Below are 26168 nucleotides of genomic sequence, written 5' to 3'. Positions count from 1 at the left end.
CTGTGCACAAAAATAAATAAATAAATAAGTACCAAGATAAAAAGGAACAAGTAAAAGCAAAACAAAATTAAATTATTCTGTCATATGACACAAATTAAATTGTAAGCTTTTTGTTGAGGAGCCTTACAGCAGATAAAGTTAATAAACTGTGAAGTTTTCGAAAGTCTTAATAAATATTTATGAAAAATGTGAAAATCCTGTATATTGTACCCTTACAGCTCAAAAAATGTATTGTAATATAACGTGACAAAATGTAGGAGAGTTAAATAAATATGAATGCTTTTCAAGGTATTGTACTGTCTACTTTTTGCATTCCTACAAGGTATTGTACATATTTACATTTTTTATTAAATAAATAATAAACACAGCAAATAAAATCTTAATGCCGACTTTAATCTCTATAATGTGGGATATCGCTAATTATTAGTATTTGTTCTTCATTTTAGCCATATTTTACATAAAACATTGTCCAGATTTCATCTCCCCCCAATCAAAAGAGTACATTGAAATGTCCAGTCAGTGAACCCGGAAGTCTGTTTTTCGTAAGAAAGCAAATGTAAATAGAGGCAAAAAACTTGACATGTACAATAACGCCGGGTGTCAGAGTCGTTGCAGAGGATTGAAACAGCGTTTTACTATCCTACTGTAAAGAGAATTGTTGTTTAGAGGTGATTTCGTGTTGTGCTTTGGTAACTGAAAGGGTGTGTCTACACTCTCTTGGCAGTACACACCGGAAGGGAGGGGGGCCTGTCTGCTTGTGAGTTCGTATCGGAGCCGCCGGTGTTTGTTATGGGAGCGAACTAGGAAGAGGGCGACGACAAGCTGCGAGTGAAACAACACAACGAAACGAGAGGCACTTTACGGGTTTTATGCGTATTTTTAGCTTAGTTCACTAGTACTAAACGGCAGTCGGATATGATATTTTTCAAATTATTTATCATTTTTTGCTACCTACAGGATATTAGAGGTAAGTTTTCCATTCACTCACACGGGGAAAGTGTTCAGTAATAGCGCTGATCAAACAGTTGTACTCTGGCTTTCTAACTTGCTAGCTAGGTGGCTAATGTTCATGTTAAGAGTAGTGCCTGAACATGAGTCAGTTCCAAGCGTGACAAAATTAGCTTTGATGCCAGGTTGAATAATTAAACCCGACACACGCAAGGTAAATAGAAGCTTTTTGACAGTTCTTGAGTGGGAAAACGCATGTGTCTACGAGCAGGAGCTCTTAGGTCGGACAGTTAGCCAAATCTATACAGACAGGAGCAGGAAACATTCACTAGTTCTGGAAATATTGCCAAAAGGTTCTCTAAACTTCGCTCAACTCGTTACTTACAATGACACCTCATAGTTACATTAGCAAAAGACAAAGCTGTACAAAGGTAAATGTCAGCTATTTTCTAGTTTCTCCCCAGATCAAGCAGCTAATTCAGTTATCAACTTAATTGAAGTTGAGCTGTTTCACTTGTAAGCATTGTGTCGTGCTTTTGAAAGCCACTATTTAAAGTAAATCCAGTGGGACAACCATTGTTTTAAGATCTAAAAAAATCTAAGTGTTGAAAGTCTTCAAAATTAACCGAAACTATAGTTTTCTCTGACCATTGATAATAATTGCTTAATTTTGATTCCTATGACATTGTTTTTATGAACAATGTCATTTATGTTTTTCCTGGCTGATTGTAATTTTAGATGTTCTGTGAAGTCGGACCTGCCAGTACCAGTTTGTGTCTGATGCAGAAAGGAGAAAAATGTGCTTCACGTCTTTTGATCAAAGCAGTAGTACTAGAACTAGCTGAAAGTGAAGGATTTACAAGATTTTCCCATTTATTGATCAAACCACAGGTCTAACCTTTATCAAAGGCTTACAGGAATAAAAGTGCTTCTAATTGCATCTGTCAGTGTTTGCCAACCCAGCTCCTCAAGGCACGCTGCCTGGGATGCTTTACATGTTTCAGTTTATGGCTGATTAGCTGGCTTTTGCGCAACGGTGTGTTAAATCAAGGAAACATCTAGAATATCCAGGACAGTGTGTCACGAAGACCTGCTGTTAGTTAGTTTGTTAGTTAGAAAAGTGCCAGATATCTCAGCATTTGGTCTGTTTATCACTCATCAGAGCTGATTAATGAAACTTTGTCTGATTCCCAAGTCTGGCCGATTGATCGGTGTGTCTCTGTTATAGACATAGTTACTTCATGAGTATCTAAAACTGGTGTCATTTTGGGCTGCCACTCACAAATACTGCAACTCTCTTTGTTTAATATAATAATTAAATAATATATTTAATGTTGAGTATATATGGCAAACTCCTGCATAAATAAATAAAACAAGACCTTTATTGTTTATGTATTTTCTTATCGGTGAATCTAGCTTATTGGGAGATGTAATTGTCTTTTAATCTGAACGTTGTGGGTTTGATTCCAGCTTCATCGTGTCACATGTCGATCTGCCCCTAGACACGGCATTTACCCCCAAGTTGCCTACTGATTGCACATTTGCGAGCGCATTTGGGCGAATGTGGCACTGTTTAAATTTATTTACAAAATCTCAAGTATGAGACAGAACTGAAAACATATTAATAGATCCAAGTTCATTTCATAGTGCAGTTCCAAATAAAAACATATTTATAATACACTTTTTAGTTAAAATGTAATACAACTATGTTTAGCTTATTTAGAAATTTGTCCTTGTTTCAGTTAAATTCAAAAAAATTATTTGTTGCAACTCATATCATTCAAGGTTCTTCATGAAGTTGTGGTAGATGGCTACAGGGTGTCCTGTAGACGTCTGTGTTACAGTTGTCGTGAAGAAGCCTCTGACAGCTACCCTAACTCTGTTTCTCTGGAAATCTACAATCTTCTCTTTTGTCTTGTTCACATTCAAGATGAGATGATTGTTCATACACCATGAAAAATGTTTGATTAAATTAGATATTTACATTCAGTTCAATGTGATTTGAAATGGATGAAGAAAAGTAATATGATCTTCAGGAAGAAGATTAACATAGGCACAGACAGGTAGCTAATTAAGTCAAAATTACAGGGAAAGCATAGCAGACAGATGACTTGTCTTTCCTCTGACTACAGTAGATTCAGCAGCTTTAAATAACACTTAAGCACTTCTTTTTATTTTGGAAAAACTTTAATAATCTATCGTCTTTAGGGAGTAAAAGGAAGCCGTATCTGGCATGGTTTTTCTCACACAGTAGTCTAGATAGAACCAGCCAATATCCTCTGTCACAAAAGAAACTGATTGTGCAACCTGTGAGTGGGTGGTTGCACAAACCATATGTCATCTCTACGTCGCTCCCTCCACCAAAAAGCCTGCTCGCCCTGATACGAGTCAGCTGATGAAGGCTGTGATGTCCTCCACTGTTCAGTCAGCAGCAGAGTAGAGGCTGGCTCACTTCTGCCGCATCTACTATCTGTCCTTTCACAAAATACATCGAAACGGCAAAAAGACACCTTAATATCACTCTGGAAGTGCTTTATGAAATCCAAGATGGCTGGAGCCCGACTTGGCTGCGTTAAAGGCCCACATACGTTTACTGCTGCTGATGTCAGAGAGGAGGGGGTTCATGTACAATCTGGATTAAAGCTGCTTTAAGTTTTGTTGAGAATTTAGAGCAAATGCCAAAAAAGGAAATTATAATTAATTATGTGATGACTGAACACATGTGTAGCAGACCCCACCCCCACCCCCCAACCCCCAAGGCAGTGAGGTTGATTAGAAATAAACCCAGAGTTTCACTGAAGGAGGAGCTGTATGTACAAACACACAAGAAAAAGACAGTGTAAGGTACAAAACCATGCTCTTACAACCATAAAGTGTGAACTAACAATAACATTCACAACTGAAAATGTCAACTCTGATTCAAAAGCTATACCCTTGTGTTTGTATACAATAAAACAAATTCACAATTTCAACCAATTTATATTAGAAATCTCCTTTTTTGTTTACAAAATAAACACACCTTGTGCGTCTATCAAAACGGCCACTAATAACAAAATACACTTAACGTTGCAACCTTTCTTCCGTTACTTTCTGTCATTAAGCTGCCGTTCTATAATATATACAGCGAACGTTATCTTATCAAAATAAAAGCATCAAATCAAAAACCAGAAGTCAGCCATATATTATACAAATAAAATAAAGACAATAAGCGCAAAAAGGGGATACAGATGTTTTCAGATGTTTAAAATAGGCTCTAGGCATAGATCACAAATAATTTGGAGTTATGTGTGGCAGACAAATTCACAAATACTAAGTTGTGAGTAGGTGAGGGTCAACTCTCATAATTTCTACAAGATCCTTTTCAAATTTCTCATGTCTAAAGAATAGCAGCAGAAGGAGGTGATATAAATCATCTGCAGCAGCTGTGTCAGTTCCTGTCAATGTTAGCATAAAATTGGAGCAGACACTTTCAAAACAATAGCAGACTGAGTCCAGCACCTGCACTACACTGCTGCTTTCACAAACCACATTGTGATGACATGACGTCCCTGTACTCCAGCCCAGCAGTGCTTTAAGTCCTGTTTGGTTATTTGTCTGGCATAATTTTGTTGATGTGACTCAGGCTTTTTTCACCTGACTTAGGTGGAAAAAATCCTGAGTCGGTTTAAGATTTGTTTTCTTAATTTCGTTGTTGTCGTTCCTTAAGAGTATTTATTTAAGCATCGCTTAAGAAGAATCAGAAGAGTGGAATCCATGCTGTTACCACTTCCTCGCTTCTTGTCAGCAAAACAGTTTCCTTTCTGTCAAGAGCTTCTCTTTGCAAAGGCACTCGAAACACTTTGCTCTGCAATCCTGAAGATGTGCGGCAGCAGAGAAACTGTAGAAAAATGTTTGAATTACTTCTCCTTTAGTATTAATTACTATCCATTAATCCTTGTGTAAAACGTTAGGGGTGAAACTGGGCTGTTCCAGAACAAAAAAAAAAAAAAAAGCAGAAGCGTTATTATTTTGAACGGGTTTGTGCTGGATCACCCACAGAGACTTCAAATAACTCGGGTGTGACATGTGTTTGTGTAGATGCAAATCTCGTGCGGATGTGCCATGCGCATCTTTGAAGTCAACTAAACATGTGATTTTAAGCAAACTACATGAGATCAGAGGTTCATTTTAACTAATCGTTGATGGGCTTTCATGACCATTTTGAGCATTTTTAGAAACTGCTGCAAACGTCATTCTTTTTTCATTGAACATAAAAATAGAATTTTTCATTCAATTCGTTTCTTTCTTATTTGGTCTTGTTGTTTAACTAATAGCACACGATTTTAAAATAAGAATCTTTAAAGATTATCGTAAAAAAAAAAAAGAAATTAGACGGATTAAAAACATAGAATAAAACATTTAAAATCAGTGTGATTATACAGTCTGCACAATCTTAGCAGCAGCTCTGTATTTTAGGAGCTTAAGGTAGAAAACTGCATAAAAGTCAGGTGGATTTGCTTTAGAGAATATATTCTCTTATCTTTCTAAACCTCAAAGTAGAAATAAAGCAGTGTTTCTTTAGTATAACCATAAAACAAATACATTTACACAGTAGCCATTTATTATGCTTTATAAATTATTCTTTTAAGAGGATGATTAGGGTTTTATGGCTATAGGCAAGTTTTATTTACTGAGTGTGGACAAAAATCCCTTTTTTCCATTTTTTTTTAAATAAGAAAAATTGCTGTTAGACCCAGAATTAAACATGTAAAGGCTACTTACTGTCAATATTAAACATCAATAAAGTTTCCACTTCCTCCTGACAGAGGAGATCTTGCAATCTGGGACAGCGGCATTTATTTTAGTGCTAAATTTACATTACTTGATTAGAAAAATACCCGCCATCCTCACTCTAAGCCCGTCCAGGCATCCCTAAGCCTGGTTTTTGCCTGTCTTAGTTTGTTTACATTATTGCCATTTTAGAAATGGACGAGAGCAGCAGATTGTTGCTGTTTTCTATGTGCATTCATGAACAAGTTGCTGCTAGCCTGGTACAGCCTCTCCCTCCCTGTTTGGGGAGTTGTGACTCCCACTTCACAGAGCAAAGCAGAGGGGTGGAAAAATAAAAACGTTTGGTGTTTCAGACCAAATGTCTCTGACCTTCATTTCTTGCAGTCATAGTGCTTTACCACTGTAAAAGTAAGGCATTATAACCTCAAATATTTCACATGGACTCACCCGCATAGTGTTTTTTGGTTTGTTTATCAGAATACTGTGTGAGCATGACAGAAATAAATCATATTTCCTCATAGTTGTGATAAGTCAAACTTATCGCAACCAGTTACAACCGGTAACCGACTGAGTTTGACTCACTCGGTCTTGTAGCATTTTTTTTTTCTTTTTTTTTTTAACAGCAGCATTTAATGAGCTACTAATGCAGCAACACAAAATAAAAGTGAAATTTACTAATACATTAAAAAACATCTGACCCACCCAGGTAAACACCAGCAAACATTGGTTCATTTATGCACTTTGTTGTGAAGTCATTAAAACCAAAAGGAATCATTTCATTCATTATTGTTATTTTGTCATTTTCTGTTGAAGCAAACCAGAAATTGGTATTTCAACCTGATCGGTGCATTTATATATTCCGTAATGTTTCTTTGGTTCCTCTAGTATTTTCAATAAATTGGTTTTATTAAGAATAATAACATTAATTGTCATCTATTTATTCCGCCATTTGTATTTTGAGCTTTAATACTTTCATGAAGGTTAATGGGGCTAAATCAATTATTTAAGTTCTCTGCTTAATAATAAATTGTCAACCGCAATGCTATTATTTTGAAAACTGCCGTGACAACATAAACAGAGACTAGTATTTAAATGGCATCCAGTGTTTCCTTGGAATGGAGCTTCTTACTAGCCTTCAGCAGTTTCATTCACTGGCATTGAGACAGGCTACTCTGTGGAAACAGACCCCCAGTCACCTGACGTGCATCATGTGCTCTGCTCCCCTTGTGTTAAACTGAGGACTCTGTGTTTTTGATAAACGAACAAAGGAAGCGGATAGAATGAAAGATGGCTGGAGGAGCTCTGTGGATTTGAGGCGTTAAGATGAATAAGCCTTTTACACTTGTGCTGGGAGTGACAGCTCTGCCCTGCTCAGTTTTGGAGACATTCCTAACATTTTCTAGCATGACTCATTCGACTGCTCATTCAAATGTTTCGTTTTGTCGCAGAAATCAGAGAAATTTCGTTGCATCTGACTTTTTTTAAGCAAAGTTTGCCTCATTGTGTCATTGACTTGTCTTTCAGGCCAGTTTGAAAAGCCGCTGAACAAATATATTCGCCATTATGAGGGTTTGTCGTATGACACAGAAGCTCTGCACAGCAGTCATCAGAGAGCCAAAAGGGCACTTCATCCGCAAGACAAGACGGTTCACTTGGACTTCCATGCTCATGGAAGGTCAGTTCAATTCAAAACACACACACGCATGCACACACGCACGCACACACCCACCCACACCCTTCCTCGCTGAAATCTTACTAATCTGCGGTGGAAATTTGGATCCTTTGTCTGCTTTATGTCACTCCTTTCTGGGAAAGAAAAGATTGTCCAGCATGTACCAATGCAGTTTAAAATGTCAAAAATGCAGTTTATTATGTCATTTAATATCTTGCACAGTAATGTAGACAGCTAAGTTGGAACACTTCCCATTTTTGTTGCACGTGGTTTCTCTTTGGAAGTAGGAATTTAACAAGCAAACTCTTTTTCTTTTTTTTTTTTTTGAGTGGAGTTATGGGAAATCCCAGCGATTAGTCTGCACTTGAGCTTCTCAATATATTAGATCACCGTTGGCATTATCCATTTTAGGGCTGCAGCTAACGATTATTTTAGTTATCAACTTTTCTATTGATGGATAAAAAAAATTGGCCACATTCTGCAGATTTTTCATTTAAAAACCACTTAGGGCTTTTTATCTATAGACTGTTGGAATATCTTGAAAAATACAATATAGAAATAATTAATTAATTTTAAATAAGCATTTATTTCCTAAAATACAGTAACAGCTCAGCTATTTCTGCTTGACTTGGCATTAATGCAGCATAGAGTTCATCACTGGATTAAGAAATTGATTATTGGCTAGCAAAATGTGCTTACATCACTTGAGGATTTCATAATAGAACCCAGTAGAACCTTTTTTAAGATAAATTTGTTTTATTTTTTAAATCTTTTAAGATAAGTTTTTTTCATTTTAAATTTGACATGTCATTGAAGGTCTGTAGTTTTTGTTCGGTTTTAGTTGTAGCTCTGAGTGACATGCTCTTTCAGTAAATAGCCTCTTTTTGAGGCTGTGTTATTAATCAATTGCTAAATTAGTTGATGATTATTTCAATAATCAATGAATCTGATTAATCCTTTCCAGCCCTAAGCAGTTTGCTCAATATTGCAGAAGCAGAAAAACTGCTTGGATGCAGTATTTAGAAGGCCATTACCATTTGCCATTCAGAATCTGCTCTCCTAGATTAGCTATAGATTTTAGTGACCAAGACATTAAAACTAATGCAGAGTGATGGGGGAGATTTTGATGGTGGAAAATAAATATTTACAATAACATTGCATGTTGCATGTTTTTATTATATCATGCATCTGTGACTTACCTGGAGTGAACAGCAGCAAGTGTACCCTTGATGCAGAAGCTTGTAAAATTAGACAAATGAGCCACGTTAATGAGTGTCAAGTCTACCAGAAGGAAAGAAAGGTTTACAGAGCTTCATGCAAAATTTGAGCTGCTGGATTATTTAATGTCGCTTTGCTCTTGGATGGTTGTTTGTTAAAGAGTTACTGTTTTGTAACGGAGTCCACAGTCCAAATGAAAACGGATGTATGCACATTTTGTAGATTTTATTTGAATAACAAATAAAATGTTGTACACAGAATCATAAGCTGCTTTAGGGTCATGTAAAGCAGAATGTCTTAACATTTTGCTTGTGTTGTCTATGGAGAAATATGATCTGTTTGCATTGTTATTGATTTTGCAACATTTTTCTAGTACTTCTGTGTTGAATTTTAGGAATTATACGTTCATCTTTATCAGCAAAGAGGATGTCTTAGATAGAAGTCTAGCTTTTATTTTGGTTGTCTCTCCTTCACCTTTCAGTGCTGCATGGTGATCGTCAGACTGTGAATCTCCTATCTTTAGATTTTTGCCTGATTTATTTAGCTACAGAAATCAGAATGTGTATTTAAAACAAGTGTCGAGCAAACTTTAAACCAGTTCTTACAGTTATATCAGGCTTCTGCAAACTGGATTTCCCTTTGGCCCACAGTGTTATAATTAACCTTTACAGGTTCTTCACATTCTTTCTGTGGAATATCTTACTGGATACCAGTTAGTTAGATGACCAGCAGCAGTTTTAATATTTGGAATGTTATTGTGGATAATTTGGATGTGCTTTCGTTCATGGTGTCAGTGACAGACGTCACCTTTGATACAGTCGGCTGTTTCCTGTTTGTTCTTTGTCTATATCAGTGGTAGCCACACCCATTCCCACAAATAACACCAGTGTTCCGCTTTTGTATTAGAGCCTTTACATGCACAGACTAGACATGCTGTGATTGAAGAAAAAAATGCATTTGATTTAGTCTTTGGCCTCATTTGTAGAATTACCAGTTATATAAATCTAGTTTGGTGGCTATGCTGACTTTTTTTTTTTGTTGCTTCCGGTTTCTGTATGTGTTTACATGTTCAATGGTGTGCATAATGGTCACATGCAGATGAAAACATCTTTGACATTTCATACACGTCTGTAATAGTGAGAAAATATAACACAAACTCACTCCCTACATTTTCTGCTGTTTTACACTTTTTTTTTTTCATCTGCAGATTTTATTTGAAATCCTATTTAGAGTTTGACATTTAGCAAGCAGCAGTTTGCCACTTGTTCACAATGTGGACGTAAGTAAAATATATGATTAATATTAACATTCCAGTTAATAATGTCTTATGTATGAAAAAATAAAACCAAACCTGCCTGAAAGGTGGTGGAAACTGGGGGCTGAATGATGAGGAAAATGTGAATGCTTGGACAGGTCAAAGATTCATCCTGCAGAGGGAAATCCTGCTCTCTGTCTGACCCTTTTCAATCAATCAATCAATCAATCAATCAATCAATCAATCAATCAATCAATCAATCAATCAATCAATCAATCAATCAATCAATCAATCAATCAATCAATCAATCAATCAATCAATCAATCAATCAATCAATCAATCAATCAATCAATCAATCCAATTTTATTTGTACAACACATTTAAGTAACAAGGCATTTCGAAGTGCTTTACATCATAAAAAAAAAAGCCATGCAACATAGAATCAACAATTGAAGCATTACATTTAGTCAGGCGCCATGGTTAAATTCTTAATTCTTATGCTTCAAAGGCAACTTGAAACATGAGGGTTTTTAGTCTAGATTTAAAGGCACTCAGCATTTCAGCAGTTTTGCAGTTTTCTGGAAGTTTGTTCCAGAGTTGTGGTGCATAGAAGCTGAATGCTGCTTATCCATTTTTGGTTCCGTTTCTGGGGATGCAGAGCAGAACCAGAAAACCTGAGCGGTTGATACAACAACAGATATTTAATCTTTTGTGGTGCTAAACTGTCCAGTGATTTATAAACTGATAAAGTATTTTAAAGTCTTTTCTCTGAACTACAGGGAGCCAGTGCAGGGATTTTAAGCTGAGGTGATGTGATCTATCTTCCTGGTTTTAGCCAGAATGCCAGCAGCAGCATTCTGTATTAGCTGCTGTTTGATTGATCTGCGAAGACACTGTTGCAGTAATCAATGTGACTGAAGAGAAACGCATGGATAAGTTTCTCTATATCTCACTGATTCACTAATCCTAGAAATGTTCTTCAGGTGATAGAAGGTCGTCTTTGTAACTGTATTTATGTGGCTATGGATGTTCAGAGTCCATCACTACACCCAGATTTTGGGCCTGATCGCTAGTTTTTAACTGCGAACAGATATTTTTTAGTATTTAGAAACTTGATTTTTACTAATATGGAGTTTATCAGTGTCTGATGCTGAGTAGAAATCAGGGCAGATGATATTCCAAGCAAATATGTGGCTTGGTAATAAAAAATAGAATGAGATACAGTGACTAGCATGTTGTAATGTCAGAGCTGCTCTCTGTAAGACTTGTTGTTGGTCAGAACTCGTTGCTATTTCTCACAGAGGACTCATTATTTATCCTGCAGCACTGCCAACTGCATCGAAGCACGACTAAGTTATATTATATATCTGAACCAACAAATATAATGGGAGAGAAATATAGCTTTGATATAGAAGTGCCCTCATTTTACTAACATGATGAAGCCAAAATGGTTGAACTCACAGGGTCCCAGTGAGTAAGAAGCAGTGGTGATTCAGAGTTGAGTCATGTGGAAGAACCTTCACAGTCGTGTGATTGCATAAGAATTATGTTAAGCACGGATATTTTTTGTCGTTAGAGGAGTTTCAAGCAGCACTGCAAGTTTCTGGTAAGCTAGTGGCTCATCATATGGGATTACATCATCGATGAGTTTCTTTTTTTAATCTATTCTTTTGACATCACTATTATAGAGAAAATGTTTAGGCAACAGCCTGCGGAAAGAAGTGACAACGCTTTGATTGTGGTTGTTTGTACTGCAGCCCTGAGGTTTTTGTTGTGAATCTGTGTTTTCCAGTACAGACTTTATTTTGTGAGATACGTTTGTTTATTGCTGAAGCTAATTTTCCTTTTTTTTTTTTCTCTTTAGACATTTTAACTTGCGGCTGAGGAGAGATACAAAGCTCTTTTCTCCGGATCTCGTCATTGAGACGTCAGAGCAAGAGGAACCCATTGACACGTCACATATTTACAGTGGAGAAATCTTCGGTAAGGCCGCGCTTTCCTTACATCATTTCCTGTTTACAGTTTCTTCATTGTCTGTCTGTCTCTTTTAAATGACTTACTGTAAATAACTCCACAAGTCTTACTAATTATCAAAATCAAATAGGGCTCTAAACCTATCAGTATAATAATTTTTAAAACATTTCCCCTTGTTTTTTTTTTTTTGGCTCCTTTTTCACCCAACAAAAACAATGGAGGAAGAAAAAAAACAGTTAAAAAATGGTTTCAGGTGACTGGTGCTGCTAGAGGACTCACTGAGGGCAAAAAGGAAATGAGCAAGTTGGGTTCAACCTGGCTGGGGTTTTTCTGTTCTGTCTTTATTATTATTTTTGGAAATCCTTTACTTTGAGATTTACTTTTGAGATGAGTGAAAAATATCAACATTGCATCTTGCAATTCTTTACTCTGAAATAAACATCTTGATGTAGCGATAGAAAACCAAACATTATCCAACCCAACACCACCAGAGTGTGGATTTGTTTAGACAAAGCTTTTTTCATGACGGTTCAGAGCGTCATTCTGCACTTCAGCCTGGACTCCGCCAGCCAGGGTTGATCAAGCAATTAAAACCAGGTTTAAACGTGGGTAATCCCTGTTGCTGTCCAATCAGAATAAATGAGTATAAAGGCGTCTTCACAATAGTATCTCTTTTAGCTAAAACGTTCTGATAAATACCATGTCTGCATATTCTTCATTCCCACTCCTCTTCATTCGGCTCTTTAATATTTGTACTCTTTTGCTTTTCTCCTTCTGTCCTTCTCTTCTTCTTCTTGTATTTTGTATTCCTTCCATCCTTTCCTTGTACCCTCCTTTTCTTTCTTGTGACAGTTTTCATTTCCTTTCACACGTGTTTAGTTCGGTCATACCTTATGCTCTTTCATTTTCTTTCTCCTTTTTTCTTTCATCCACTATTCATTTCCTCCTGCCTGTCATTGTGTCCTTCCTTTCTTTAGTTGTGTTTTTACTTCCTTACTTTCTTTTTTGTGTGTTTTAAAATCAGGATAAAGGAAATAAAAGTCTTAGAAGTCAGGAATTTATTCATGAAAATTAGAAAACGTGGTTTAAAGATATTAAATTATTTTGTAAAATAAGAGCAGTTGCGTTCTTTTAACATTTTCACATTTGAGCATTCAGCATTGAACTTGATGTTGTTTATTAAGAATTATTGGAAATAAAAGAGGATAAACTGAGGAACCCTCGTGACCTTGTGTTTTTAAGGAATTAAGAGTAGCTTCTTGTAGTTTTATAAAAACAAAACCCACAACCCAATGTGGAATGTCAATAAAACACTATTTTGAGGGACAAGTGTAATGCTTTGATTTCTCTATACTAAGACACTATTTTAACTTCAGAGTAAAATCTATGAGGGCCTTTTAATTCAAGAGGAGAGCAATTCTCTTTGGAGATAAAAAGGTAAAAGTTAAAAGGTTGTGTGATGCTACAAAAATCAAGGTCTCTGCCTCATTTATCCTAATTTCATACTACAGATTAGTCTGCGTCATCTGAGTTGTATTTTACCAGATAGATATATATAAATACACCCGAGTGAGTAGTGTAAATCCAGTTTTCTTCCATCCCATCCCCCAACATATTTTAATTTCCTTTCCTCCTCTTCCTGCTGCACGTCTCCTTGTAAGTTCACATAAACATCAGGAAAGGGGCTTTAATTGTCTTAAACAAAAGGTGAAGTGGGAAGTTTATGCCATTATGGTTTTGTGCCTGGGAACGTCGTCTGGGGGCATCTTATGACTGAGATTATCTGTTTAACAGGACGTGATCTAGATTTCTTTTGTTGCTCTTTCCTTTGTTTGGCAGGTGAACAGGGGACTCTGACTCACGGCTCGGTGGTTGACGGGCGATTCGAGGGATTCATTAAAACCCACCAAGGAACGTTTTATGTCGAGCCCTCAGAGAGGTATCTGGAGCACAGCAATGTGCCGTTCCACTCCGTCATCTATCATGAAGATGATATTCGTAAGTACTGTTTAAAACCAACGTCTACGGAATGAAGTAAAAATAAGTGCTAACAATTTATGTGAAGGGATGTGCATAAGACCCGCATGACGCAACACATGTTATGAACTCAAAGGAGTCTTCATGAATGTTTATGTCATTCGGTAAATAATGACACGTTTTACGCACAGTTGGACTAAAAGTTGCATTAAAAGGTCATTAAAAGTGTCAACTTTGCATTATTCGGTCAATTTTAAATCAAAGTTCTATAAAATTTGCTTTAAAACTCCATTAGAAGTGTCATTAATTACCGGATGACACAGTTGAAGTGTTACCAAATATTTAATGTATACAGTTACATCTCAAAAAATTTGAATATTGTGGGAAAAGTCCGACTTATTTTTTTGTCTTTGTAATTTCAGAAAGTGAAACTCATGATATAGGTTCATAACACATAGAGTGAAATATGTCACGCCTTTAATCCTTAATAGTTCTAATGATTATAGTGTACAGATGTTGTAATTCTTTGTCTCAGATTTAAATATGGTTAAAAAGTTGAAATACTGGAAACTTTTGGTAATCAGCTAATTGCTTAAGAAGCTGGGCATCCATCTTGTGGTGTATCCAAGCATATTCGCAGAAAGTTGTGTGGTAGGAAAAGCTTCCCCAGCAGCAGGGAGAACCACGACCTTGAGAAGATTGTCAGGAAATATTCATTCAGATATTTGGAGGAGCTTCAATATGACTTGAGGTTGAAATCAGAACAAGAAGAGCCACGTTGCACTGACAAACGTTGCATTCCTCGAGTCGAGCTCCTCCTGAACCAGAGACTGAACTGCTGATTAGTGGTTCAAAATCCTCTTTTCTAAATACCGTAAATTGCTCGTTTCTTTTGGAGATCAATGGTTTCAACGTCTGGAGGAAGAGTTGAGAGGCACAGAGTCCATGTTGCTTGAAGCCCAGAGTGAATGTATCACAGTCTGTGATGGTTTTAGGAGCCAAGTCATCTACTGGTGTCGGTCCACTGGTTTTCCACTAACCAGGACATTTTATTTTCTGAAACACTGAATTCAGACGTTTATTATCTGCAAACCATAGTCATTATCGTTTTCAATATTCTAGTTTTTTAGATGCACTTTGTTGACGTATGAGCTAATTTTAACTGTACGTTTTTTATTCTTCTAGAACCAAATGTGGTTTTAAATCCTGATGAAATGTTCCTTAAGTGTTTGTGTGTGTTGCTAGTACTATGAAGTATTTTGCTGTTTGTCTGGATTAGTTTGGAAAAGAAATTTCACATTATAAACAATTTCTGCCTTCACACTCTAATCCTTCCAATTTTGTACAAACCTGACATTTTGAAGAACACATTGTCTAAACAGAGTACTTTTTGGATAATTTTACCTATAACATGTCACCATGGTGTCACATTTTGGTTAACAAACCTCCATTTACACACACATCTAGATTAATTTGACCTTTTCGACCTTTTTGAATAAAAAAAAAAAACTCTCTCTTGTAAATCACAGCTGGGCATATCTAGCTTTTTCACTTGCATTTCAAATGTTTTATCTTAATTAAGATTAATTTAGCAGCTTTCTATTCACCTCACAATGCGCCCAGTACATTTACTATAAACTTATAGATAGTGAAAGGAAATTTGATGTGAGAAATATAGGAATTCCATCATTTAATGCATTTCTTTGTACTTCTGCCCACAAGTCAAAGGCCTTTTGATCAGCAGTTGAACAAGACCTCTTTCATAAGAACAAAGACATCTTTTTCTGACAAAGCGCCAGAAAAACGCATTGTCAGAGCTGGAATCTGTTCCCGCAGTGTGTGTTCAGTCAGTTTCACCGGTTTGGTCAGCTGCTACAGAATAATGGAGGGGAATGTTTTAATTTTGATGTAAAGGTCAGCATAGTTTCACATCTCACTGCTGCTTTACAGCCATCTTGCTTTTAAAATAACCTTTATGTGAGGCTTAATCAGTTACCCTGATTATATAGCATATATGTAAGATTTACTGGGAAATTTAATTATAATTGCTGGTAGTTTTATAAGTAGTGCACCTGAAATGGAAATAATTTCTTTTACATTTTTTCTTTATTCAGATTTTCTTCTCTGTACACAGTTGTACATAGAAGAAAATCTTGTTTGAGATGCATTAGTGATTATATCTGGCTTTCTTTGCTCTGCTTTTCGCTGATATCAGAGTTAGAAAAATTAGTTATTTGGTAAGTTTGATTTGTTCAAATAGTGCTTCATATTCTGAGGTCTTAACAAGGTCACATTTTCAAAACCACAAATCACAGCAACCAGAGTTTTCTCCAGTTTTATGAACCATGAATTTGAGCCTATTCCTTTTGGCACTTGTTGCTGCTCCCTGCCAATCAGCTGCTACGTTTTTCAACAAAATCAGCTACTCGCACATCATTTTCGCTGTGAGAAAATGATGTGCTATATTTTATTTATATAGCAGTGACTCTCGATTCAAAAAAAAAATCTTTTCAAGACTAACGGATCCACAGTCATGGATTGGAAACTGAAGGAGAACCAAGATGAGTCGACTTCAGAGTGAACAGATGAAAATAGTTAGCTGACTGCAGGCCAGCAGCCTAATATCAACTTCTTGGTACTCAGGATAGCTCATTTAGTTTCTTTAGATCTCAATAAGTGTCATCTAAACTTACTTTATATGTGCAACATCCTACATGTGAACAAGAAAAGCTTCAGCTGAGTTCCAGTCACACAGAACGATACAATAAATCTTAAGCACGTCAGAAATACGAGCACATCTTTCTGCTTTAGTGCATTTTTAAAAATAAAAAAAACAGTGAGTAAGATACTTTTTAATAGCACTTTAAAGGTTAGTTGTTACATTTTAGCAGCAATAGCAGCATTTTTTGCTTTTCCCTTTTAAATACAAGCATTGGTGTAATTTTGTATATTTTTCATTAACATTTTGGTGCCACTGCTGTTGTGAAACTTTGACTCTAATATCATGATGCGTCATGTCACTTACACTAAAGCTTTTATTAAATCCAGCTGCTCCGTTCTTCCACTCATCAGCTCTCTTATCAAAACGGATACAACTTGTTCCTTAAGCATTTCAAAGTCATTCCCGTATCTCCACTCTATCTGCCAGATTATCCTCATAAGTACGGCTCAGAGGGAGGCTGTGCTGACAAATCGGTGTTTGAAAGGATGAAGAAGTACCAGGCGTCTGCAGTCGAAGAGCCGAGCAATGTAAGTGCCAACATCACAACGAACCCGGCCGTCTGCTCTGGTGACTAAAAAACACAGCTGGGCAAAGATGGTGGACGAGTGAACTTTGCTAAATCCGTTTTTTTATTGGAGTTTCTTTTGCGTTTCAGAGCAGAAACTGTTCCTTATCTTTGATTTTTTTTTGTTCTTTCTCTCTCTAGACATGGATTGTGTTATTTAACAGAATAAAAACAGTCAGAACTGACTTGATATGTTTTTTTTTTGTTGTTGTTTTTCACAGGATGTAAGCAGAGTGACAGAAGACGAGGAAGCTTATGGTCCAGTTATTCTGAGGAAAAAGAGGGCAGCTGGGAAGGAGAAAAACACCTGCCAGCTCTACATCCAGACTGACCACTCCTTCCATAAATACTACGGCTCCAGGGAGGCCGTCATCGCCCAGGTAGCCGCACACAGAAACAGGATCTTAATATCATGTTTGTAAAAGCATGTTATTCATAAATCAGTTGAATTCTGTTGATTTTATTTATATAGCAGTGACCCTCGATTCCAAAAAAGATCTTTTCAAGACAAACGGATCCAGTCTATGTACAGAAATAAATTCAATTCATTCCAGTCAAAACTTTGCAGAACTTCTGGCGTCTGCAAGTTTACTGGTGCTGTGAGAAACTGGATGAACTGAGGATTCATACATCACAACACGTCCCAGAAAATATTAGGAAGTGGATTAAAAGTCTTGTACAAAATATAGTGTGTTCTTGACCTACAAGAACATAAAAATCTTTTAAAAGCCTCGTCTGGTGAGCTATAGTACAAACTGGTAGCTTTAAGTTGATCAAACTCTGAGATTTGGGTTTTTCTGTCAACATTTTATTTCTCAAAATCCCCTTCCTCTCTCCTGAATTTCCACTTCACTATTCAACTGTTTCAGGTTCATGTTATGCAAATAAAAACCTGGTCTTCCCCTTTGCGGTGGACTGATGTAATATGGATTAATAAAAGCATTTTATTAGCTTCTGTTTTTGAGCCTTACTGCTTATCTAATTAATTCCATTTTCTATAGATCTCCAGCCATGTGAAGGCTATTGACTCCATCTACCAGGACACAGACTTCTTGGGCATCCGAAACATCAACTTCATGGTTAAAAGGATCAGGGTGAGCTGAAGCTTTGGCAGAGTTGGTTTAAAATAAACGGAGCTGAAACAGATGAAGCAGAGAGCATTTCAGGAGCCTGTAGCACAACGAAGCTTTCTCTTCTGAATTTTTAATTTGTAATTGTTGACCTCGTCCAGATCAATACCACAGCCGATACCTTGGACATCACTAATCCTTTTCGCCTTCCTAATATTGGCGTGGAAAAATTTCTGGAGCTGAACTCTGAGCAGAACCACAACGACTACTGCCTGGCCTACGTCTTCACTGACAGGGACTTTGATGACGGCGTGCTCGGGTTGGCTTGGGTCGGCGCCCCTTCAGGTCCGTATCGCAGCCAGAAGCTGTTTCTATTGTTTTTCCTGCATCCTGTGGTGTTTCACAGAACATGTGGATCCCCAAGTTGCTTAATGTTCTTTCTGCTTTGACCAGTCACGATATCTGACGATATGTGTCAAATAATTATCTGTCAACATCAACATTTGTGGCCGACAGATAATATTTATTTATTTATTTTTTTTTTTAATACCTCATACTTTTCCACAAGAATAACTTCTTTTCTTCACACGGCCCTGTGCGTATGTGTGGCTCAGCCCTAGTATTCCACTATAATTTAAAATTATTTTTTCAGAACGATCATGGGGGATGTAGCAACCTCAACGACAGATTAGGTAGTTGTGTTATTTTGGGTAAATTTGTGTAGTATCTAGTTACATTTACTTTATTAACTTAAAGCTTGTCTGCCATTTTCTGCTCTGTAGAGTGAAACCCGCGTTCAGGAGTTTCTAATCTTAAGAGCAGAAAAGAAACTCAGACAGAGCGACTGGCAGAAGGGGAGTCTTCACATCTCTGAGGTTTTTTGCAGGCACTTCTGCAAATTGGTAGTTTTGTTTCGATAGACCCACCATTTATCTGTCCGAACCATATGTTTTCAGTCTTCATCACTGGGTGTGTTTGCTTTTTCTTTTACATAGTCCCGTCAGATTTAGCCATTTGGGACTTTATCAATAAACCCTGAGCTGTTTTTTCTGTTACTAAGCTGATAAAAAGACATTTAATCAAATTCCAGGTAACTCTTCTGGAACATTGCTAACATTGATGTTATCTTACAGCTCTGTTTTGTTTTTGTTTGTTTTATTGCAACTCAACAGGAAGCTCTGGAGGCATTTGTGAAAAAAGCAAGCACTACTCTGATGGGAAGATGAAATCTCTCAACACCGGTATCATCACTGTGCAGAACTATGCTTCACATGTCCCGCCTAAAGTGTCACACATCACCTTCGCACATGAAGTTGGACACAACTTTGGCTCTCCTGTAAGCTAGTCGAAACACTACGACTCACTCAGAGCTCCTCTGTGTGTCCTGCAGGTCATTTTATGTGCTTACTGTTTTTACAGCATGACTCTGGGGATGAGTGCACCCCTGGAGAATCCAGGGAGAAGATTAAGAAGGAGTTGGGAAACTTCATCATGTACGCCAGAGCCACATCGGGGGACAGACAAAACAATAACAAGTTCTCCATCTGCAGTATCCGGAATATAAGTGCAGTTCTGTCGAAGAAGAGAGATTCCTGCTTTGTTGGTAAGCTTTCTATGTTTAACCATGTTGAAAATCTTTTTGTGCGTTTGTGATAGATTCTGTTTTAATCATGTCTCTCTGCTCAGAGTCTGGTCAGCCTATCTGTGGTAATGGACTGGTGGAGGAGGGAGAGCAGTGCGACTGCGGCTACCGCAACGACTGTAAGGACGAGTGTTGCTATAATGCCGACGAGGAGGTGGGAAAAAAGTGCAAACTTAAACCTGGCAAAACCTGCAGGTATGTTTTTCTTCGAGTACAATATCAAACAAACAACATTGTCATGGCCTAACTTTTTCCACTTCTGATTGCATGTGTGTAATGTTTTTTTCCCCCCCAGTCCAAGCCAAGGCCCGTGTTGTACAATCGAATGTACTTTTAAGGGTTCTAGTGAGAGTTGCAGAATGGAATCTGAATGTGCTCAAACAGGCTTTTGCAACGGACGCACTGCGCTGTGTCCAACCTCAGTGCCAAAGGCAAACAATACCTCCTGCCACGAGGACTCACAAGTTTGCATCAATGGGGTACATAATTAATTTCTAATGTACTTTTCTGTGTAGTATAAGTAGTACTTGATGTAAAAAACAAAATAAAAAAACTGACAATGTTTTTGAAATATAGACACTTCTAAAATGAGTTTGAAAGCAGAACATGTCAATCAGTGGTATTACTACATTGCATTTTGGAAACTTGTTTTACATTTAAATTGCTTAATTGCTCATATTTTCAACTCTTTTGGCAAAAGTAAAACTAAGGGAAACCCATTTCAGGCAGCAAATGCAGAAGCACGTTAATGTTTCAACTTTCGGACCAAATCGTTCTTCATCTCTAACCTTTAAATGCACATAAACACCGACAGTGACCTAACACACATATGTTAAGATGAATAAAGGTGCCTCCAAAAGGAACTACATGACTACAAATAAAAATAGGAGCGATGCTCTTTGTATTCTGTTCATTCATTATTTTTACTTTTTCTTACCTCTTTGTGTGCCAGATCTGCTCTGGTTCTATTTGTATGAAGTACAATCTGGAAGTGTGCACCTGCGCCAGCAAAGACGACAAGAACGAAGCAGCTGAGCTCTGCCATGTTTGCTGCCAGGAAAAAAGTGAGTAGATCTGCTGCCTCTATATTACATCTAACATGTACAATTTCAGTAGTATTGCTCAGTCAGACGTATTTGTTGTATCACAACCTGAAAATGAATTAGCTATTCAGTGCTATTCTAATTAAGGAGAGACACTAATTAGAATCACTCAAATTACTTTAATAAACCAGTTTCTTTGTTTGTGTAGTTTTCTTTCTCTTTTAAACATGTTGTGAGGTTTTACTTTGACTTTATTTCACCCAGACGATCCCAGCACCTGCAGCAGCACCGGTTCAGATATGTGGGCTAAATTCTTTAATAAAGAAGTGAAAACGCTGCAGCCTGGCTCACCCTGCAACGACTTTAAAGGATACTGTGACGTCTTCAAGAAGTGCCGACTGGTGGACGCCGACGGGCCGCTGGCCAGGCTGAAGAAAGCGTTTTTAAACCCAGAGCTGTATGAGAACATCGCAGATTGGATTGTGGTGAGTGTCTGCAGCCGACCTGTCTAGTATATAAGACATACAGACCGATTTCCAATAAAAAAACATCAACATGTTTTATATTTCCTGCTGTTCAGGCTCACTGGTGGGCTGTGCTGTTGATGGGAATTGCTCTCATTATGCTGATGGCGGGTTTCATCAAGATCTGCAGTGTTCACACACCCAGCAACAACCCCAAACTTCCTGAACATAAACACCTCACAGGTACAAAACAATGTTTAATCAACAACATAAATGACGCATTGACCCTTTGCAACTACGTCACTTGAATGGTTCGAGGCGCCATGATGGACGTCGGAAGAATAGGACGAGTTCAGATGATTTCCTGCGTTTTGGTGCAGCTCTGGGAGCAGTTCGTGCAAAAACTGAGAAATTTCACAGAGGGAGACAGAAAATTGTGACTTACTAATTTAAAGTTTCTAGAAACTCATCAACTTACAAAGGAAAAGTATTAATGTTGGCAGTGATTATAAGGGCTGTGATTTTTTTTTTTCCCCCTCACTAACTAAACAAGTGGAGAATTTTTCTTACATTTTCAGTGTGGGATGTTTCTGCTGCAGCGAAGGAAGAATTTATTTTAAGGCTTTTTACAAATGTTTCCTTGGGGTGCCAAATAGATATTCATTTGTGTATTTTGTGATGTTTTTGGCTTCTGATGAGTAAAAAAAAAAAAGTTACATTTGTGCTAAAATACTTGTACTACTTGTTTGTTTTCTGACATTATTACCTGTAAATCCTCGTTTTGCCGAGTCATTCATATTGAGTCTCTCTGACATGAATCTTGCAGATACACTACGAATAAACAGAGGTCAACGACAACAGCAACAGCAACGGCAACGGCCACCTCGAGGTCAGCAATACCAACACGGGTCCAGAGATCAGGTTCTGATGCAACCCCTGAGGGGCTGAGACGACGCGCTGCTCTTTGCCTTTCTTCTCAGTGCCTACAACAGGAGCACTTTACTCCAAAGAGTTACCTTCACCACAAAAATCAAATTTCAAAGAACGTTGAGCCGAAGATGTTTTATTGTGGGGGCTGCCGTCGTCCCCCTCCTCTACTCTGAGAGCCAGTTTAATAATGGTTCACAAAGCTTTTATAGGAAACTACTCTTTCAAGGAGGAACATGGAGAAGTTTGCAGTTGTTTTTCCACGTGGTCTTAATTATCTCGCTTTGTTTCTTTGAAAGATTTTTTTTCTCATCTTTTATGAGAACGGATTGTTATGAAAATATGATTTTGTTAGTGTGGCCTTAATTATTTTGTGGGGGGGTTTTCTCGCCGGTCTGCAATTGTGTCTGTCCTGCATCTTTGTTGGTACATGAGTTTTAGCTGCCGGTTTAAAATAATCGTATTAACATCATTGCTGGAGGATTTCTTTTTTCCCCCAAACCAAATACGCTTGATTTCTAATGCAGGCATCCTAATTGTTTTGTGTAGAGTTTTATCCCCTTATTTCGGAGAAAAAATATTTGTTAGGGGATCTGAGTTGTCTACTGTTCTAATTCACTTTCTCATGATTACCAATAGCGCTCAAGTGTAAAGATGGTTGCATGTATATTTTAGAAAAAAGAAAAAAAAAGTTTCATGAAAACATGGAGTCACCTCTAATCTGAGGGTTAGACTTTGGAGACTGTTTTGCACTTGCTTTTGTACACAGAAGTGAACTAGTTTGAGAAACTTGTTTTTTATCCAACAGATTGTTCCACAGTTTTACTAAATCATAGTAAATCCATCATTCATCTCTAGTAAGTTAGTCAGCTGTTAAAGAAAAAGGCCAAATAAAACCACCTGAAACCAGTCGGTTCAGCTCTTTGGTTTGAATGTAAATGGGGATTTTTCTTTCTTTTAGTGAAATATTTTGCAGTTCAGATGACTTTGTGCATGTGGAGGAACTGAGTATAATAAGGGGTAGATTGTGTACATTTTAATCGCTTTGGCGCTGCTGTTATGTGAGAGCGAACAATCAGTATGTCTTCTGCTAATCTCCTTTTTTTTTTCTTTTTTTTTCCTTGCGTTACTCTCTGCGGTTTTCATCTGAAAAGCTTTATTGTCCTCTTAGTTTGTGTAACTGCTTGAAAATGTGCCTACGTTAAGCAGCATGACTAAAGTTGCATGACTGCTAAACATGAACTGCTGAAATTCAAAGGTTTGGAAATATTTGAGAATGTGGTATACATATGTTTTGTTTTTTTAGCCAAATCTTTAACTTCTTTTGATTTTCAGATTCTCTTGTAACGCCATTTTAGATCCCAAGTTGAACTTCACTGGTTCTCATTCAGGATGTACTTCATGTCACCTTTAAAGAGACGAGCGAGATCCACTGAAAATGGCTGAATCTTTGGTTTGAGGTGGGACTGAAAAGTAAAGAGCGTTGCTGTCCGGAGGGCTGCTGCATCCCAAAGTTGTTTCTCTTATGCAAAGAGCCAGGTTGTCACTGATCAGCCTATGCAGAGAATCAGAGTTCATCAGTGAACAAGCTGGCCTCATCACAGAGAAATGCCTTCTATGTTTCCTCCCAAATCAGATCACAGGAAATGTTTTCATACAGATGTTGGGGGGGGAAAAAAAAAACTTACAACAAAAAACTTTTTTTTTGTACTTACTGCTTAGCTTTTGGTGCTGATGGTGTTTTTTTTATTTTATATTATTATATCCAAACATTTATGTGTGTATTCTTTTTTTTTTCCCTATATTGAAGCAGTGTGATATGAGTGATCCTCAGTGGGTTGATATCTTTGGGAAATGTTTATTCATTGTGATGTGAAAATGTGCACTGACATAAAAGCCACCGAATCCAACAAAGGTAAAGATTCAGAGCTGTGGTCTGATTTTAATGCCTCTTGTCTTTGTATACTATGTTTCAGTGCAGTTCTTTTTGTTCCACATCCCATCTGGCTTACTTTGAACATTTTACAAACTTGCAAGAAATGTGCAAAAATCTAATTTCTTTACAACTACTTGAAATAAAGTAATAAACTAGAACTGATCAAAATGCTTTTTGATGTGTCTGAAAGAATAAAGTGTGATTAAATTGTGTACACGGTTTTTATATCAGAGAAGTATTCAATGTGTCATTGTTGGCCCTCTAGTGGCCAACAATAGCTGTTGGCCACTAGAGGGCGCTGCTGACTCAAGTCACCAAGAATTTACAAGGTGATTAAGTAAGAGCTATTTCATTTTTCTGCTTCAGTAATCTGCCACCTTAAATCTATCACCTGCGAAGCTTTTAAATTTTTCCCCACCTGAAATCTGTATTTACTGTTGGACCTTTGAGACTCAAACTGGCTGCTGAACTTGCTCAGAAAGTTAATGATCCAGTCAAAGTCTGCATTGAAAAATATGTTTGGGGAAGTTGAGCTGAGACTTTTATACCTAAGAACATTGTTCCAGTTTTCCAGCACGGTGGTGTTGGTGTCATGGCGAGGGTCTATTTTACTGCTAGTCATACTGAGTAAAGGGGAAAAAAACTTATATATTCTTCAACTTAATACATTTAAATCAAACCTGGACCAAACTGGGTGTTCTAACAGGAAAGTGATCTGTTTCTGTAGGGATCACAGTTGAAGTTGGTAATGAATTGAGCATCTCTGGATTCTGACCAGTAAATAAAGTTTATTTAGTTCAGAAACATCAAAACAAGAAGTTCAAGATTTACATTTAAATTAAATCCAAGCTGAACATTTATTTAAGATCTGTTTACTTATATTTGCAAAAAAAAAAAAAATCTAAGATAAATAAAAATGTATTTTACAAAACTTTATTGTAGATTTTTAAATAAGCAATTTATGAATAAATATATTTAAAGATGGATAAAAAAGACAGACGTATGGAGAGTGAAGAGTTTTAATAAATTAATATCACACTTAAATAATTATTACATAGGTTATATATTGTCATTTGAGACTCTTCACTCTCCATAAAAGTTAGGACATACCAGAGCAGCAGTTTGGTATTGAGCTCTGAAAATATAAAGACATATTTGTCCCTTGTGTAGTTTTAGGGTTAAAAGCTATATATACACTTTTACTGTTAATCAAATTTTCTCTCTCTCTCTCTCTCTCTCTCTCTCTATATATATATATATATATATATATATATAGACATATATCTATAAATATATATATATATATATATATATATATATATTTTATTTTTTTTTTAAACTGGATTAGTTTTTCTTAAATTATTCTTCAGTCCCACTCTATAAAAAATGCATGTAAAACTTTGTTGTTTTTCCAAATTATTCTAAATATATATTAGGAGTGGATTATGAATAAAACCTATGGCTCTATTAACATGAGTTTTATTTGAGGTTTAGCTTTGCACTGTTTCTTTGCAGTTGGGCAGGTTTTACAGTTTAGTTTTACCCTGTGTTTGGAGTGGAAAATTTCGAATCTGGCAACAGTGGCTAATGGCGCCATTTTTTGTTATAGATGAGCGTAACGCGCATGCGCCATGCTGGATAGAAATATGACGCAGCTTCTATGTGAGCGTTTTAAAAAAAAAGATGCGGCTAACACCTGGTTGCACGGAGACAAAGAACTGACGGCCTGATATTCATGAATTTTGGGACGACCTGGATTAAAAATGATATTTTCTGATCTCCCAAGAAGCGGAATCCGAGTGGACGCCCAGCTTTGTGACTGAAACTTTCGTGGATGCGATTGAAATCGTGTCAGTGTTTATCGAGGCCAAGTTTGGTGCTTGTACTTGTCCTACGAGTAGGCCGTGGGAGATCCACTTTTGAAAACGCTGTGTTGATTATTCGGTAAGTTATTTTCCCCTCTCTTTTTTTGTCTTTTTCCATCG

General features: G+C 37.1%; 1 protein-coding gene across 1 annotated transcript; it reads left to right on the top strand.

Annotated features, from left to right (window-relative positions):
• The first annotated feature begins 583 nt into the window (after positions 1 to 583).
• Positions 584 to 24395, top strand: adam10a (ADAM metallopeptidase domain 10a). Its single transcript, XM_044138703.1, has 16 exons — positions 584 to 967; positions 7243 to 7393; positions 11728 to 11846; positions 13677 to 13835; positions 16963 to 17063; positions 17323 to 17481; positions 18103 to 18195; positions 18333 to 18516; positions 19344 to 19507; positions 19591 to 19774; positions 19858 to 20008; positions 20109 to 20292; positions 20766 to 20877; positions 21121 to 21341; positions 21437 to 21563; positions 22147 to 24395. Exons 1-16 carry the CDS (start codon positions 916 to 918, stop codon positions 22266 to 22268), a joined length of 2283 nt encoding a protein of 760 aa, XP_043994638.1. The 5' UTR covers positions 584 to 915; the 3' UTR covers positions 22269 to 24395.
• The last annotated feature ends 1773 nt before the right edge of the window (positions 24396 to 26168 follow it).

Source organism: Gambusia affinis, linkage group LG02 (assembly GCF_019740435.1).
Source record: "Gambusia affinis linkage group LG02, SWU_Gaff_1.0, whole genome shotgun sequence".
In the NCBI taxonomy this organism is placed as follows: Eukaryota; Metazoa; Chordata; class Actinopteri; order Cyprinodontiformes; family Poeciliidae; genus Gambusia; species Gambusia affinis.
This window is presented reverse-complemented; position numbering and strand designations above follow the sequence as displayed.